General features: G+C 36.4%; 1 protein-coding gene across 2 annotated transcripts in view; it reads left to right on the forward strand.

The window, feature by feature from the left end:
- The window catches only part of ANGPT1 (angiopoietin 1), a 162557-nt gene that overhangs the window by 104286 nt on the left and 41652 nt on the right, over positions 1-16619 (forward strand). For both annotated transcript variants that reach the window (XM_085316297.1, XM_085316298.1), the window contains exon 6: positions 2727-2828. In XM_085316297.1, the coding sequence (XP_085172423.1) occupies positions 2727-2828 (102 nt within the window). The remainder of the gene's footprint in view (positions 1-2726; positions 2829-16619) is intronic.

The following is a 16619-nucleotide window of genomic DNA, read 5'->3' on the forward strand; positions in this document are numbered from 1 at the left end:
TCTGGGTCACCTTGCAGAGTGAGAGCCGGCTGCAGGAGAAAGTACCTTGGTTGTAGGGCAGAAGAAAGGCTGCAGCAGAGGGGTTGTTGCCATTTCAGGAACCAAAGGAGGCTGGAGGACGACTGGGCTGAGTACCTGTGGCACCTCTGTACCTCCCTGTGGCAGTCACCGTGTGTATATCTGCCAGAGATTTAACTCACTAGATGTGTGCAGGCTCCAGGTATTGTGGGGCTTGTGCTCCCGACATGGTCTGCACCAGGCGTGGTACCTGCGTAGCAGAGATGCATTCCCCCAATCTTAAACRGCTGGTCTTGAGATTTTTGCTCCAAGCCAACAATTAGACACACTAATTCTTAATGGGCAAGCACTTAAAATGCAACACATATCTCTTTTTATTTATTGTAAAATTGTGCTGAACTCTAAATGGTTATTACAAAATTTATAATAATTTAATTCATACAATTAAAATATGTATAAATAATCCCATGTATGTTATTTAGTAGCTTGGGGTTTTGTTTCTATGCATTCGAGGAAGGGCAAATGTGCTATGCTTTGGAGGTCCTTTAAATCTAARTCAGGTCTTTTTTACTAACGATAGAATCTAGAGATGCATAAAAATTCAAAGTCRCTTTTCTTTGTCCTTATAGCTTTTGGTAGAGTATTAAACATCAGAATATGTCAAAAGGTGTTGAATGGCTCAGTGCCTTGACCTTGTCTGGGACAGAGGCCAGTCCAGGACATGTGTTAGTCAGAGTCATGCATAGCCAGCATCTATAATCAACTTGGCAGTACTGTTAATACAGCAGGTGTTTGTGTCTACTACCACAGGAACGCCAGACCTCACGATGATGGTTAGTGAATAATGTGGTGCTGTAAATCTTTCTGTCACTGTGCGGTTTTCTCTTGTAATCTGCTATATCATTCAGAAAGCATCAAAGTATTTTTATATGTATTTTATTATATTTTAGTACAAAAAGACATTTTCTGAATCTTTACTATTAGTGCTCCTAATATAGTTCAGGATTTAATGTATTAAAAATTGGCAGTAGTTTCCTGGAAGCTTGAGAAGACTTATAAGTGAATCCATCATTTAGAAATTCTCACTGTAAATCAGACTAAAGAAATTAAATCCTGTAGATAAATGTTTTGACTCACAGTGTCTTCCCTGAAGGAGTAATAGGGCCAAAATGTTTGTCTAGCAAATTGTGGGTTTTCTTGTGGTTGCCCAAAATCAAGTTCACATGTTTGCACTATTCAGTATTCAGTTTCCTTCCTGTACCTATGCAGGGACTTAGCGTGGCTGGAGTAAATTAAAACAAAAATACTTGCACAGGATTACTGTGACAATGTGTGAGAGCAGAAAAGATTTGAAACTATTTTGCCTCAGGGTGAAAAGTGGTTCTCTAGTCAACTGAGGGAGGAATCTTTATTTAACTGAACTGGTGACCTTCGATGTGGTGAAGCAACTTGGAACTTTAAATTATYGGCCACTGTTGAATGAGTTGGCTCTGCACTTGTTGATGTGAATGTCAAAGGCAAAGTGTATTGGTGGCACCTCTTCAACCTTACAAACTGGCATCTTACTTTAGAAGGGGGATATGACTGTTCAAGGGCATACTAAAGTGAAATTTAGGGTAGTTGCAGTGCCAGTATGGGATGGATGAGTACATAAGAATGAAAATTAAGAAAATTTGCTTCAGTGAGTAACCCCAAGAAACTTAGTCAGGTCTTAAAATCCAGTGTCATACAAAAATAGGAGCACTAATGAGTACTATTCCTTGCCCAATAAGAAAAAAAAAMTGAATGGATAAACTGTATTTCATAATCTTCCGTAATTTATCTTTTGTAACTGAAGAAGGATAATATAAGAAAAGTAAAATGAATAAATGATAATGAAATATCCATTTTAATTGTTATTTGGATTATTCAAGATTGTTAGTAGATTTCAGTTGACATAATAGTCTTACATCAAGCTTTAGCAAAATTGTTGGGGCATAAATTATCCTTAATATATAGAACTTCAGTATCTAATTTAGAATTTTATTAGTCGAATTGTGGYAGGAGATGATCTTAAGGTTCTTTATTGGTCTTCTGAGTTTATCCAGGAAACCTCTTTTCTTAAACCTGCTCTTATCAGTGTTCTTTCTCACCTGTAAAGCAGATTAGACTGAGATAGATTACCCATGTTTTTGGTACTACCTGACACACAGAGCAAATCATAATTGTAATTATGTGAATTATAATACAGAGCAAAATCATAACAGAGCATTTGCCTCTGTGCTACACTTTGAATTCCATGAATTGGTATTTTCTGTCTTTCTTAGAATGATACTCTGCTGCAAGTGCTACAAAATATTACTGAACRTAATATTAATTATTAATTAATAATTCTGAAAGCTGAGGATTCTGAGGAGGATGATAGAGCTTGTCAGAGTGGTCAGGTAATGTGCTGGAAGCACAGGAGACATTGCTGTGTGAATCCCAGTGGACACAGGCAGAGCTATTGTAATGAAGGGACTGAGGATACCATCAGGGCATAGGGGTGAATCTGTATGAAAACCAAGTTCTTTAATTCCATTATTCACAAATACTTTTTTTTTTGTCCTCTTTCTCTCTCTGAGTTGACAGAATTCTAACGCAAGTTTCTTCTTCTTCTTCTTCTTCTTCTTCTTCTTCTTCTTCTTCTTCTTCTTCTTCTTCTTCTTCTTCTTTTTATTGCTACATAGGTCTTTTGCAACATGGAAATTGCAGGAGGAGGATGGACAGTTTTACAACATCGAGAAGATGGAAGTCTGGATTTCCAAAAAGGCTGGAAAGAATATAAAATGGTAAGGTGAAAAATGTGGAATAGCATTATAGTTCATAGAAGTACTGTATTTCATATAGTACTTCCCATATTCTTCAGCAGATACTTCTCCCTGTAACACTATGATGTAGTCCTACACTCTTTTATGAGCTACATTTTGTGATTATTGGTACTATTTAAAATAACGTTATTCTCTGTACTTAGTTGTGTATTTTTCTGCATGACTTAGAATTGCATTCAAATTGATGAGATTTGAATGAGATTACAACCGGGCCATGCCTAGGCRTATGCAGTGAAGATTGCTGCTGTCTGAACCTTGGAAGTTTTGACTTATTCTGATGTTAAGCAGTGATAAGTATCTGATGATGTTCCTCATGCATGGATATTTTCAGCTGAGGAGAACTCTTTTAAAACTTGGAGCATCTCAGATAGGAATGACAAGTTATACTGGGGTTTATCCCAAGCCACACAATGCCTCTGCCAATCAATCCAATGTACTGGAAATGATGATACTTCAAATAGGGTCAAAAGAAAATAAATAACTTACAAAATTACAGATGACATGATTTCAGCAGGCTGTTTTCCTTTTCCAAGTCCAAAAAAAAAAAAAAAGGCAACTTCAATATAAATAACTTCTGAGTTTTTTGTTCCCTATCTGATTCCTTTCAAACTTCCTGATGGAGCTTCTTTCCACGAGTCCCTGAGGACAAGCTTTGATTTCTGTGAATTCTGTAGCGACATTCCCATTGCAGTTTCTAGAACTATTATCAGTCTGGGATAGGAAAATCTTTTTCATAGCAGTTTTTAAAAAGCACTGCCTGAAAGAGAATTTAAAATAGTTTTTTTTTAAAAAAAAGGAAAGGAAAGTTCAGTAAAAATTTCTATGGGGAAACGTTCTATTACAGGCCTTGTCATTTCAGTAAAAAAAATGGAGTATCAGATCATTAAATTGAAATGTTATTTGGGACTTTACAGATACTTTTATTTCAACTTTTTTTTTACATTACTTGATAATATAAATGATAAGGGTAAAACTAAAACTTTAAGACCTTGTAGTCAGACTCAGAGCCATGCTACTGTGCATAACCAGATGAAGTAATCTATTTCATAAAATATGTAAGGTAAAATAAGATTGGAATAACAAACAGATATTTTTGAAGGGATTTTCAAGGTTTAGAATCAGGTTCCTTTTGGAGTTTTAATTTAGCAGGAAATTTCAAAACTGATGACTTGATTTTGGTAAAATAAAATGGAACAAATATATAACATTGATTTATTTGGGGGGAACTAGAAACTTGAGGATTCTGTAAGTTCTGTTTATAAGTAAGTTGGAATTTGTACATGCAACCTAACTCACACAGCATATGTATGCTRTTTTAATTTATGAATGCTGTATGAACTATTGACGTTTGCTCAGTTTGGTTCTCCTATGTTTTTCCTTAGATCATTTAATAAGAACAGCCCTTCTTTTTAAAGCTTTTCCATGTGGGAAAAATTATATATATCCCTTCACATAGTCACTGATTTTCATAATTTTTTTCTTTGAAACAGCTTGAATATTTTCAGTATTGGTTTGTGGGGATTTTGTGTAGTTCCAGCAGTCCAAGTTAATTTTGTTTCCCTTTAGGAAAGCCATAGTCTTCTAGGAGACCTGTTACTTCTACCAAATAAAAAGGATGTATTTTGTACTTTCACTTGTAAGTCATGAAGAAGGATGGGATATAGGCTCRTCTCTGCTCGTTTGAGCTTTTTCACCAAGGTAGCTAGCTGAAGCCCCCAGCTGTGATTATACATACCATCAAACACTGGGTGAGCTGGTCTGACGCAAGTTCTGCATGTTACTGGAATTGTGTCTGAGCTTCAGGGCAGGAAAACCCCTGCCGTAATACCCCACTGTTCAGCCAAGGTCTGTTGGATCACATCACCACTCCTTCCTGGCACGTCTATCCAGGGTTTCTTCCAATGGAAATAGGATATTGCAGCGGGGGGACATGAAGGTACATGGTCATGCTTGGAGTGGCTAAACTTAAAATGTGGTGCCTCAACCCATAGTTCAGACACAACTTTTCAGATTTGCCAAGACATTCTTGTTGTGTTTGTATCCCCCTGGGCTCCAAATCTAACAAAAATTAAAAAAAAATCATAGCAATTTAATAACAGTAAGTCTCTGGGGCCTCTGTTACTTGCAATATGTTTACTTATTGGAGAAGAATCTGCAGAAATGTTAAACTGGTCAGAGTTACAAGTAAGCGCTGATTGCCTGTTTCTGAGCTGGGTGGGAACTTGGGCCACTAACCTGAAATATGGTGAGTGCCTTCAGCTCACGTGGAAGTACAACAATTCATGTTCAGCATGCTTTCCAAACATCAACACAGGAAACAGGTTAGAGATATAAAGCAGCTATAAATCTTTCAGAAGTGGGAAATATATTGCTCAAGCTAAACTTAAACTGTCACAACATCAGTGATATTCTGGTAAGAGTGGCACTTTTTCTCCTATTCTTTTGAGTCCATTTCCACTAGTGCCCAGTCTGCATTGTGGAAAATCAAGCTAAACTTTCTTTGGTATTTAAACAATAGCTAATGAAAATAAATCCTCTTACATGGTTTTATTCCACTATACAAGACTATCTTCTTCCTTAATGTATGTGTTTTTCAGTAACATTTGATTTTGGTATCGGTCTTATGTAGTGATGTAATCTATATTGTTGTTTCTAAGAACTCATTCCTGACTACAAACTCTCTTGAGCCATTTTGATTTTGTGCATTCAGATTTACAAATTGGAAGAGGTTCAGAAGAAACCCTATGACTTGATCCCCCCATTCTTTTCTTACTGGTATTTACGACATCTGCTCTCTCACATTTTGCAGCTGTGATTCTCCATTGTGCTGTTTGCTGCTTATCAGAAACATTCAAAGATGAACATCAAATAATTTCTGCTGTAACAGTAGCCAGGATCAGCATGAAACTGATTTCTACCATTCATATTTCTTTGTTTGGAGTGGGAATGCAAAACACTGTTAACATTTTGACCTCTGGAAGGAGAATATGTTGTAAAACCTATATCTTACTATCAGCAAATCTGAGCCACTTTTAGAAAGGGGGTTTCCAAAGGCTGAATTTCTAAGACATGGTTTCTGGCATTTATTAGGCAGTCATTAACAATAATGAAATCCAAACAAATTATTAGCTCATGTGGTAACTTGGCTATTGAGACTTCTTGCTCAAATTCCAGTTTTTCAGTTCTTGGATGAGTTCACCTTTCCCAGTCACTGTCTCCATTTTTGCCAGATCGGGTGACTGAATATTGGATTCACTATTCCTTAGCTTTTTAGCATGTCTAGCTTAATAATTTCCATAAATTTCACAGTTATTCCACACTCAAAAGCCAAACATTTGCTATCAGTTTAGTGCTTAAAACAAGTCTACCACCCACTTATCTTAGAGTCATCACCAGCATCTGCGTGTGCTTGAAAAGCACGTCTACAAAACCACTTCCATTTCAGTTGAGATTTCTTCCATTTCTCTTCTTTTAACTGATAGCAGCTGACAGCTATTTCTGATAACCGAAAGCTTTTGGTAAGATTGACAGCTAGCTCCATGGTGCCTATTTGGGATGATACCAGAGCGGTACAATTTACATTTTTTCCACGGCCTAAATTCTGCAATGCCCTAAGAGTTGGACAGCAGAAAGGTTACTAGAATTATCTCAGAAAATATTTTGGGAAGTAGTTCTAGTGGGGATTTTCATTATGTTAACTGGAATAATCTGACCTTCCCAGTGAATTACAATTAGGATAACAAGTCCTGTGATCCATGCCTTCTACTTACCTGAAAACAGCTGGCTTCATCTTTGACCTATAAGCCACAGACTTCCTTCTAAGTATGATTTTTTTTTTACCATTTTTAATATTCATGCTACAGTTTACCTTTATACAGAAGATCTATCTTGAGTAGAGGTCTCAGACAATTCCTGAAGCACTTTCTGGTTCCTGACAGTCAGGTTGTTAGTCACCTCATGTGTTCATCTTGCCAGTCCTTGCAAGTCCTACAGACTGCAAACTGTATTTAGGCTTCTTGGTCTGCCTGAACAAAGATTTATTTTTTACTGCCATCTCTCAGTCCATTCTGAAAGTTTCCAGATGTTGCTTAAATTTAATTCTTATTTGCAAAAGTGTCCAGCATTTGTCTCCTAATTCCTTTTGTGGTCTCCAGCTGTTTTAGCTCTTGTTTTAATTCCTTTTGTGAAAGTTTCAGTTCCAATTTTCAGTTTTCTTATAGTTCCTTCTGTCCACCTTTCCTGTCTCTAAGCTCTACCATTATTTGTTCCATATAGCTTCAGTAGCAATACTAACTCACACTTTTATTCTTCTTGGAAAAAGGTCCTCACCACAGTTAACATTGTGTTTGACCTGAACAGAGAGGCAAAAACTGAAGCTGTTGTGCTGTTCCCTTTTGGAATTGTAATTGATGATGGATATTTCTCTAATGCAGTTTTGTCTATTTACAAAGAAAGCACACATTCTTTTTTTCCCCAAACACAAAGAATCAAACAACTACAGACAGCTCCTATCCCTTCCAGTTGCATTAGATTATGTTTACCACTTTCTTTTTCAAATGAGAGGCTGACTGCATAAAAACACTGCAGAAGGCGTATTTCAGAATTGTTTGTGTATGCTTCATGATTCCCATTCCACTATTTTAGTGGAAAACAATTTAAAATGTGTTTATTTTTAAAACAAAAGATACATAAACCATATGGCTTGGCAGAGTGGAATGTTCTTAACTGAAAAAAATGCACATAATTTAAATGCTACTATTATGGAAACAATGTTTTTCATAATTCTCAGTTATGTTAAAGCTGGCTATTCTAATTAATTTTGTGTCCTCTTGTGGATTATAAGTAATTAAGCTATGTAAAGCATTGATATGGCCATGAAATCTTTGTAATGTTTGCATTTGTAGCAGTGTGATATTTGCAGTAGTGTTATATCCATTTGCTATGTACCTGTATTCTTTAAAAGAGAAGTCAAATACTATCAAATAACAGTTCTAAACACAGAACTGTGACTATTTCATATTAACCTAATTTTTCGAAAGTTCATTTCTTGGTTCTTCATTCCTGCTAAAGTTTTAAAGTATGTAATGTAGTTCACTGGATTATCAAGATGTCAAGTACTGAAATGGCCACTGAGACTAACTTTGCCTAATTTAATTAATTCCTACTAGGGAGCTTAAGACAGATGCTACTGATGTTTATAGGAATTAACAACACTTATCAACTTTCCAGTAAGGATTTTTTAGTTTTGACAAGTATCTAAAAATAGGAAACCTTTATCTTCATGTTGAGAACATAGACGCACATAAGAGCTAGAGATCTCTATCTACTAATAGGCTTGTGATTTTAGGACAGTAAGAGGTTTTCTCCATTCAGTTTGACTTGAGCTACATTCAAATCTTTTTTTTTTCTCCTTTGCAAACAGTAACTCAAGGAAGTGTGAGCCAAACATCAGAACATTGCACTTAATGTGCATATGTTCAGATGTATAATCCTTAAAATTGTGATTGTTGATTGATCTCATATGAATGAGACGTTTTCGTCTCCGCTGTTATTACCTCAAAATTGTCTGGCTATGATCACCCTAACGGCAAACTTTTACAGTGGCTTCCGATAACAAGCTAACCTGTGTCTTCCTGCTAACAAGAGCTTCTGTGTTTCTCTCTCTTGCACAGAAGGGAGCCAGTGGATGGACTATGAGTAAGAACTCATGTTTGACTCAGTTCCTTCTTACTCAACTCTTAGGCCATATCTGTATTAACACACTGAAAAGGGCTATGGCCTAGATATGAGCACTGTCTTGTGATGCAGGGTTAAATGCATCATTGTTTTTAGTGCGGTTTTGGCCTGATTCAACAAGCATTCCCAAAATAATATAGGATATTAAACCATTCCCAATGCAGTTTGCATGAGGCTACCTTGTTTGGGGAGAAGAGAAAGCTTAGGTGTTAGCATGTGGATTATTCTGCGCTACCTTCTTCAGATTTGCAGAGCAGCAGGAGCTGCTCAGAGTCCTCTTCAGAGCAGCTTCTCCTTCCCTCTGTGGCATAGTGGAACAGGTTGGATGGATGAGCGGATACAGAGGAGTGTTTTGGAAAGGAAAGACCGTTAGTTTGGAGAATAGAACAAGGAGACTCATTTTGAAGAAGGTTTGGGAATAGGCTTTGTGGAAGGAGAAAAGCCCTGAGGATGCTGTCTGTGCCCCATATATCTATCTACCTATCTTGCTGAAGGCATACTCTGCGGTTCCTTCTGCTGAAACAGTAGTATCTTTTCATTCTACTAGTACTAGTAGTGTGAAGAGTTATGTAAAGTGTTCTGGAATATCATCATAGGCCATCCTGTAAATGAAGGATTTGAGCACAGGGTAGAAAACTGGGAGAAAGGAAAGAACTAGGGAATTTGTGTCCTTGGAAAAGAGAGAAGGCGTGTTGCTTCTATAAACAAATTTTTTTTTGAATTATTACGATAAATAGATAAACTTATGAGACTGTGTTGTGAGTACAATGAGATTTAAAAAGCACACTTCAAGCCTGAATATTTTGTAGCATGTATGCAACAAGTACATTTCTCATAGTAGTATACTTCAAAGTATTGAGTTAATAAGTTGGTTACATCTGAAAAAATTGTTTACTTGAAGTGACTGGAATAGAAGACATGCAAGCAATTTCTTTCTTTCTAATATTTACTAAGTAATTTGTATATAAGAAAATGATTTTTGGTGACTGGAGTGTGTTTTAAGATACTCCATGAGTAATGCCTTTCGTGGAGACCCACCCCTCTTTGATAAAGATTCACATGCCATGCCACTTTATTAAAAACTCATTTCTGACTGAAGCTATTACTCACACGATTGTCACTTTCATTAGCTTCTCTTTCTCATAGAAAGAGACACTATGCTCTCTATTTCTAGTGAGGACTAAATCCAGCACGTCCAGTGAGGACAGACATGATATCGAAGTGGTGAAAGATAGTATTCAGTTCTATGAAAATGTACTCATGATGCTATTCTGGTCCTGACCAAGGCTTATCCCATAGTGTGCATTTCTGTAGTATGATTTACAGGAGTAAGGAAAAAGCAATGTTTTTTCAGAGGGCTTTGAATCTCTTATGTTTGAGCGCCAAAGGAGATGCTACTACATAAAAAATCATCTTTACTTTCTGGAGATAGATGAAGTAAAACATAGTCTTGTTTTGGAACACAGTTTTGTATTAACTGGTTTGTACTGTAGTATTGTAGTCTTCCCTATGTAAATCTTGCTGGAGAACATAAATTTCAAGAGTTGCGTTGATGCATAACTATATATTCACTTGTCTACTCTGCCTTCAGTGCTTCAATGTAACACCATTAATGTACGTGTGAGTACATTGGTCTACCAAAAGCTGTTAATAAAACAAACCATGTAAGATATTCCTGAGATGTCAGATTTTTAATAAATATTAATGACATCACAATTCAGCTTAATTATGCTACCCACCTTTAGTAGAGCATCATGGGTAAGACTAATTATTTATTAAAGAGGCATTCTAACCAACAGATGGAAATTCTGTTTCGCAGAAGTCAGGTGAGACTTTGACTTTTTTTTTAATGAGTGATCTGAACATTCAGTAGAGCTGTAGGGGAGATCCTCAAGTACTTGCTCTGCTGTTCTCCCTAATTGCAGGTTTGTGCTTTCATCATGACACTTCTGAGCATCTCCTGTCTGATCTCTTCCATTTGGAACTCACTGCAGCAGCCTTTCAGCTTGGATCTCATGTCAAATTAGCACTATAAATATTTGACTCTGCTATCTTTATTTTTTCTTCCTATTAAATTATTTAATGTCCCTGTAGGGCCCCAGGAAGAGAAAGAACAGCAACCTGCATGTCTGATTTTTAGGACATTTAGATGAGTTATCTGGCTAAGATTCAAGTCCCTACTCAAATTCAGATATATATGGTTTGAATGTTGGTCTTTTCTATAACACACCTATTTGTGGTCATGAGCATCTTTGTTATTTTGGATGAATCTGAATCTTTTGTGAAAAAATGGAGATAAGTCCTAACTCCATTTGGTATTTTTTTTTGGCCTGAAGTGAAACAAAGGTACTTCTGATTTTTTTTTTTTTGGGGGGGGGGAGGGGGTTAAGATTTAGATTTTTAGGGCTGTGCAATAAAATTTCTTTCTTTCTAAAGAAAACCAGAAAATTCTCTTAAAGTAAAACTCCAAAGTTGTCTTTCTTAGAATAAAAAATATTAAAAAATATTGAGCTTTTTCCTCCCCAAACACATCTGTCCGCCTTGGATGCACTTATTAAGGGTCTCTATGTTCCCAGRCATCCATTCACACTAGCGTGAAGAAGGCAGTCCGAGAGAGAAGCTCTCAAGCTAACATACCTTCATAGGAAATTCTGTGTTGTTCTTAATTAAATGGTAAGGAAGTTAGATTTAAATCYACACTTGCTGCAGAAGAGGCGTTGGCTCTCCCTGTTACATAGGGATAACTCTAAGAAACTGAGCTGTGAGGGGCCTCTTGCCTTGCTGGAATAGTACTTGTGTGAGATTTGTGCCTCAGATCTGGAGTCCATTGCTGTGATTTTCCCTTACCAGTCTGTTGCCACTGACTCTGTATGTGTATGAAAAGGGAAAAGGAATAAGTGAAGCCATTTTCTGTATGTCTACAAATRTATTTGGATTAGAGAGAAGTGCAACAATCTGAACTGCTGAAGGACATCAAGAAGACYTCAAGACAGTAACTTAAATTTTCTTTTACTTTTTTTGAGAAGATACCTCTGGCTTCTACACAAACATATTTTTAAAACTTTCTACCAARTGTTTGCTGATATTCCATAGAAATAATTCTGAATACTTAACAGTATTTTACCGCATTCTTTAACTTAAAATTAACTAACACACTTGTTCTTTGAAGAATTTCAAAGTCATGTCTATAGGCCACAATTTTATTGTAAATAAAGATGCAATTAATTAATCCAATGTGATGGAAATGAAGAAGTATACTGAACTTTGTTAAAAATTATCTTCTTAAACAAAGTCCATTCCACATTCCCAGCTAAGGCAAAAGGAGCTGATTATTCTTTATGACTTCTGAGAAGACTGTTGCTGTAAAACACTGAATTATTATCTGCTTTCTTCAGTGAATTGTCTGACAGGAGATGAACCCATAGGATATATTGACTGTGTCTGGTTTAAATTTTGTTTTGTCTATAAAAAGTCAAAGCTTCCTATGAACATTATCAGACAAAATAAATAAAGTAAGAGAGATAATTGTTTAATGAACTTGGAGTAACATGATTCAAGTAGGATACCCGCACAGATTTTGCCAAAGCTAATAAAACTCTTTTGCACCATACTTATTATTTTTGAATTAGTATCAACTTTGTAAATTCTTCAGGTCGTTTTTAAAACTAGTATTGAATTCAGTTTCTTTCTGCTCATGACTATGTTAGTAGTTTTGACTGTTAATCACCATACAATTGGAAATGAAGTGATGGAGAGTCTGGATGTTATCTGATAAAAAGCTTATAAAATACGATACAATTTTCTGTGATTCCTGGTTCTAAGTGCTTTAATGTTTTTAGAGAAGTAGAAAATTGCTATTGTTCTTTTTTTTTTTTCTTTTAACATAATGATTAGGGACTGTGTCAGAATTTACAGAATTTATTGTATAGAAATAGAYATAAAGAATCAGAAAAGTCCTTTGCCCTGTCCTAGTACATAAATAGGATTCAAACTAGCAATAAGTTTTAATACCGTGTCATTATTTTTCTCTGAAAATAAGTCATATTATCATGTGTACAAGAACAATTTAATAACAATTCTAAACCTAGTACAAAATATCACATAATTACTCCTTGATGAAGCATATGTTTTATTAAGTGGCCCATACTTTTAAGTCTTCTTAACTAAMTTGTTTCAGATCAAACTTTTCCAAAACACCTTCTTTATGCATTTTCAACACCAAAAATATTAATGTTTTCAGTTGGTGAATAGTAAAATGAAACATGAAAAAAATCTATGTTAGATCAGTGAAAAGATTCGTGTAAACTGCCTATGGCTAGTACTGGATTCTTAAAAAGTCAGAATAAGGTAAAMACCTTTCCATACTATATTCTCCCAGCCTCCATAGAGTGATAATGAAGAMAATATAGGAGAACTCAGAAAACTTTTGGAAATTTCTGACCTTATGTGACCTTTCTGACAACCACTCCCTTTGAATTGAAAGCTTTTGATTTGCCAGTCATCCTAAAACATTATGTAAATTTAAAGGAAAAAGCAAAATGACTTTTTCAGAATAAAATGTAAAAGTTTAAGGAATTTATCCCTCTACTTGGGGACATACATAATGAATGAAATATAGAAAACTGATGATAAAATAATGTCTCTTCAGTCACTTAAAAGCTGAATTTGGATTACTGCTTACAACCCACTGRACTTCAGAGGGAGTTAAAAGTAGCTAACTGTAAATGTGATATTCATGAAATACAGGTTTTTATTTTGTAAGTAGATGGATAGTTGAAGATGACGTGGATCACTTTATGTGCTTCCTTCAGTTTAAATATAAAACATTTTAACACAAAAAAAAAAAAAGTGGAAGTGTTTGTTATAGGATTATAAATGCCAGAAATGATGAGTATGTTGAGAGAGACAATATGTAGAAGAAAATGAGTGTATTTGAGGGCAACTATGAGTTTAGAATAGGTGACTCCTAATTTTAACTCCTGGGTTTTACCAATATGCTCTTTGCCATTCTCAAACCCAAATGCCTTGTCCATTAAAGAGGGCAAGCATAGGTCTTAGGAGAGGCTACAGGCATCTGACTGCTTGGGACTGACCCCTCGCAGTTAAAGAGTGGTATAGATGTAACTATGCTGTTAAGTGAGATGCTTCCATTTCTTTAAGCAGTTACTGAGTTGCTTCATGAACAGTACAATTAATGAGGTTTGCTTTGCTGTGGATTTTTGTCTTATATCCCTGCACAAAAGTCCTATTCTCATTGCTTATGGTCTCCCTAAATCTCTATTATTTTCTAAGATTCTCTGTGGCAATAATTTCAGTTCTCCTTATACGGCCTTCAAATCTGCCCCAGATCTCTAAGGGACATCAGAGGCAATGCGTGCCGAGCCTCTGCGCTTGGCTGGCGGCTTGGTGCRTGCTGATCAGCCGCTGTGGAGCTTCTGCTGCAGCCTCTCTCTCGGAGGCAGCGGTTCCCTGGCACCAACTGTCCTGAAACCCTTGCGACCTCAGTGCCTGGGAGATGTCTATCCCCCTGCCAAAAGCGCTTGAAAGGTATTGCGTGAAAACAGCAGACAAGTGGGCCTAAAATTGAACAAGCTTGTTTCCTTAACTTTTCTAGCTGAAAAAAAAAAACAAATGATTTTTGTGTTTGAAGATAAAATTCTGAAATGTACTTTGCAGGCTCAAGAGCTAGAAAGCCAATTAAAGGAGCCTGGCACAAAGCTTATTCATATTTTTTCTGTCCTTTCTGATAAAGAAATGTCATTCTCCTCTGCACATGAAACCTTACATATGTTTTCAGAGTAGTAGTGCTCTTGTAGCAGGGACATTCTATGTAAAATATACCCAAGGAAAGCTGTGTAGTTATTAAGCCAACCAAAGTATCTGGAAAAAAAAAAAAAAAAAAAAAAAAAGAAAAAAAAAAAAAAAAAAAAAAAAAAAAAAAAAAAAAAAAAAAAAAAAAAAAAAAAAAAAAAGGAAAAGAAAAGAAAAACAAGCGTGTAAGTATTTCTTTAGGTCTGAAACAGACGCAGAACACTGTAAACTGAATAAGTAAGTTTGGAAACAATTGAATTCAGCTTAATGAAATTATACTTTGAGCAATTGTTCCCAAACCTGTACTTAACAGAAATGTGCTGCTCCTGTCTGGTTTAAATCTAAGAAAGCTCAGAGTGCCTGAAACCTTATTTGTTTTTCCAGCTATATAAGCTGTTTAGGAAAATATACCAGCTCCCTTTATGAACATTCCTTGCTTCAGAAGGTACTTTTTATATTCTATTTACTTCCTTGGTTTTGTTACATAACAGCAAGAAATTTGATTAAAAATAAGTTGCTGCTGAAAAACACAAGCACGAAAACAGTGTTTTTTTAATCAGGCCAAGTCATACAACCTCAAAAGCTTGTATAATATATACTAAGGAAAAAGGTATTGCACTAAAAATGAAAATTGGTTTCAAGAGTTTCATTCTTCAATAAAGCAGAAATATGACTCAGGTGAGATTCAGCAGTACAAATGAAATGCGAATCATCCTTTATCTCGTCATTTCTAATCTGAGTTTCAGTAATGCTGTAGCTCTTGCTAAAATGATTCAGTTTTTCGAAATTAATGGGGTAGCTTTTTTATATCCCTTTTTATATTCCTTCTGTTCCCTTTTGTTCCAACTTCATTTCCTCTGGTCAGGAGAGCAAACCACTTAGTGACAGATTTTCATCCTAGCATAATAGCACATATGAAAAGGGAGAAGGAAGTGTGAATGTGAAGAAGGAAAATGATTATCATTTCAGAATAATTATATATGGTGTCTGGAGTTTATATAGTACGCATATGGGAACACATAATGTTAAAAAGGCACATGTACTCCATCCTGAATAGACTGTAATCTAAATAAGATAAGACAAATATAATTCAATTGAGCCACAGAGCAAAGGGGAGTCCCCTTTGCTTGCCAGCACTGGGAAAATGGGAGAAGGAATTTCCCAAAAATCTTTTAAAGAGAGAAACCTGGTGAGAATAATAGTAAATCTTCTTTGTGCAAGAAAGCATAGAGAGAACAAAAAGGTATATTTTGGCTGGCACATAAACACCTATTCTCCAATGATAAATCAGCCYCTGGCTTCTGGTTGTAGGGATAAACACTGCCTGTTGGGTGGTCACTGCAGAGTATGCTTTGCCTCTCTCTCAGATACATGGCCCTGACCACTGGTGACAGAGGACGTCAAAGGCAAACCACTGGCTTTTCCAGTGCAGCACTTCCCAAGTGCCTAGAGTAGGAGCGGCTGCTCTGCCCTTCTGCATGTGAGAGCCAGAAAAAGCCAAAAGAAAGAGGAAAAAAAGCAACAAAGGGACAAACAGAAAACTGTGAAAACATCAGGGGAATTTGTGGGCTATAGACAGGAACCTGACTATGACGGCGAGGGGCAAGCCTTTGTGTTTTAAGAAGTCAGATACGTTTGAAGTCAAACATGCGTGAGAATGCAGTCAAAGCTGAAGATGAGGGAGATGAAAGAATCACCACAGGAAGGCTTGGGAGGAGGAGGTCACACTGGCAGGTTGATGTGGGCAAGGCAAGATATCTCCAACATTAGATATGGCCAGTGTGGGCTGTAATGAAATAATGTGCAGGAAAAAAAGAAAAAAAAAAAAAAACAAACACATCCTTCTATATTTCAACTTCAGTCTTCTGTGAGACTTACCGCAGACTACTGAATTGCAGACACAACACTTTCTTCATGGGTATCACTTGATGCTCTCTGAGCCAAAAGGCAGACATGCCTGCTTCAAACACAAACCAGTGCACTGGGCAGAGCTGAGCATGGCATATCCTCTCAGCCTCCACGGTCAGTGGACACCTAAGGCTTGCCTAGATCCACTAATCTAACATGCACATGGCTCCTGGTTTGGGTGCTTGCTCCTGCTAGTGGGTAATCCCTTTTGGGAACAGCAGGCAATGCCTCCTTTCAATATTTCCGAGATCCACTTGTAAACTTTGAAGTTTCTAAAACCATCACATTAAGTTTTAT

The sequence above is a fragment of the Rhea americana genome, unplaced genomic scaffold (genome assembly GCF_003343005.1).
Source record: "Rhea americana isolate MKP2758 unplaced genomic scaffold, rheAme1 scaffold_46, whole genome shotgun sequence".
NCBI classification, from domain to species: domain Eukaryota; kingdom Metazoa; phylum Chordata; class Aves; order Rheiformes; family Rheidae; genus Rhea; species Rhea americana.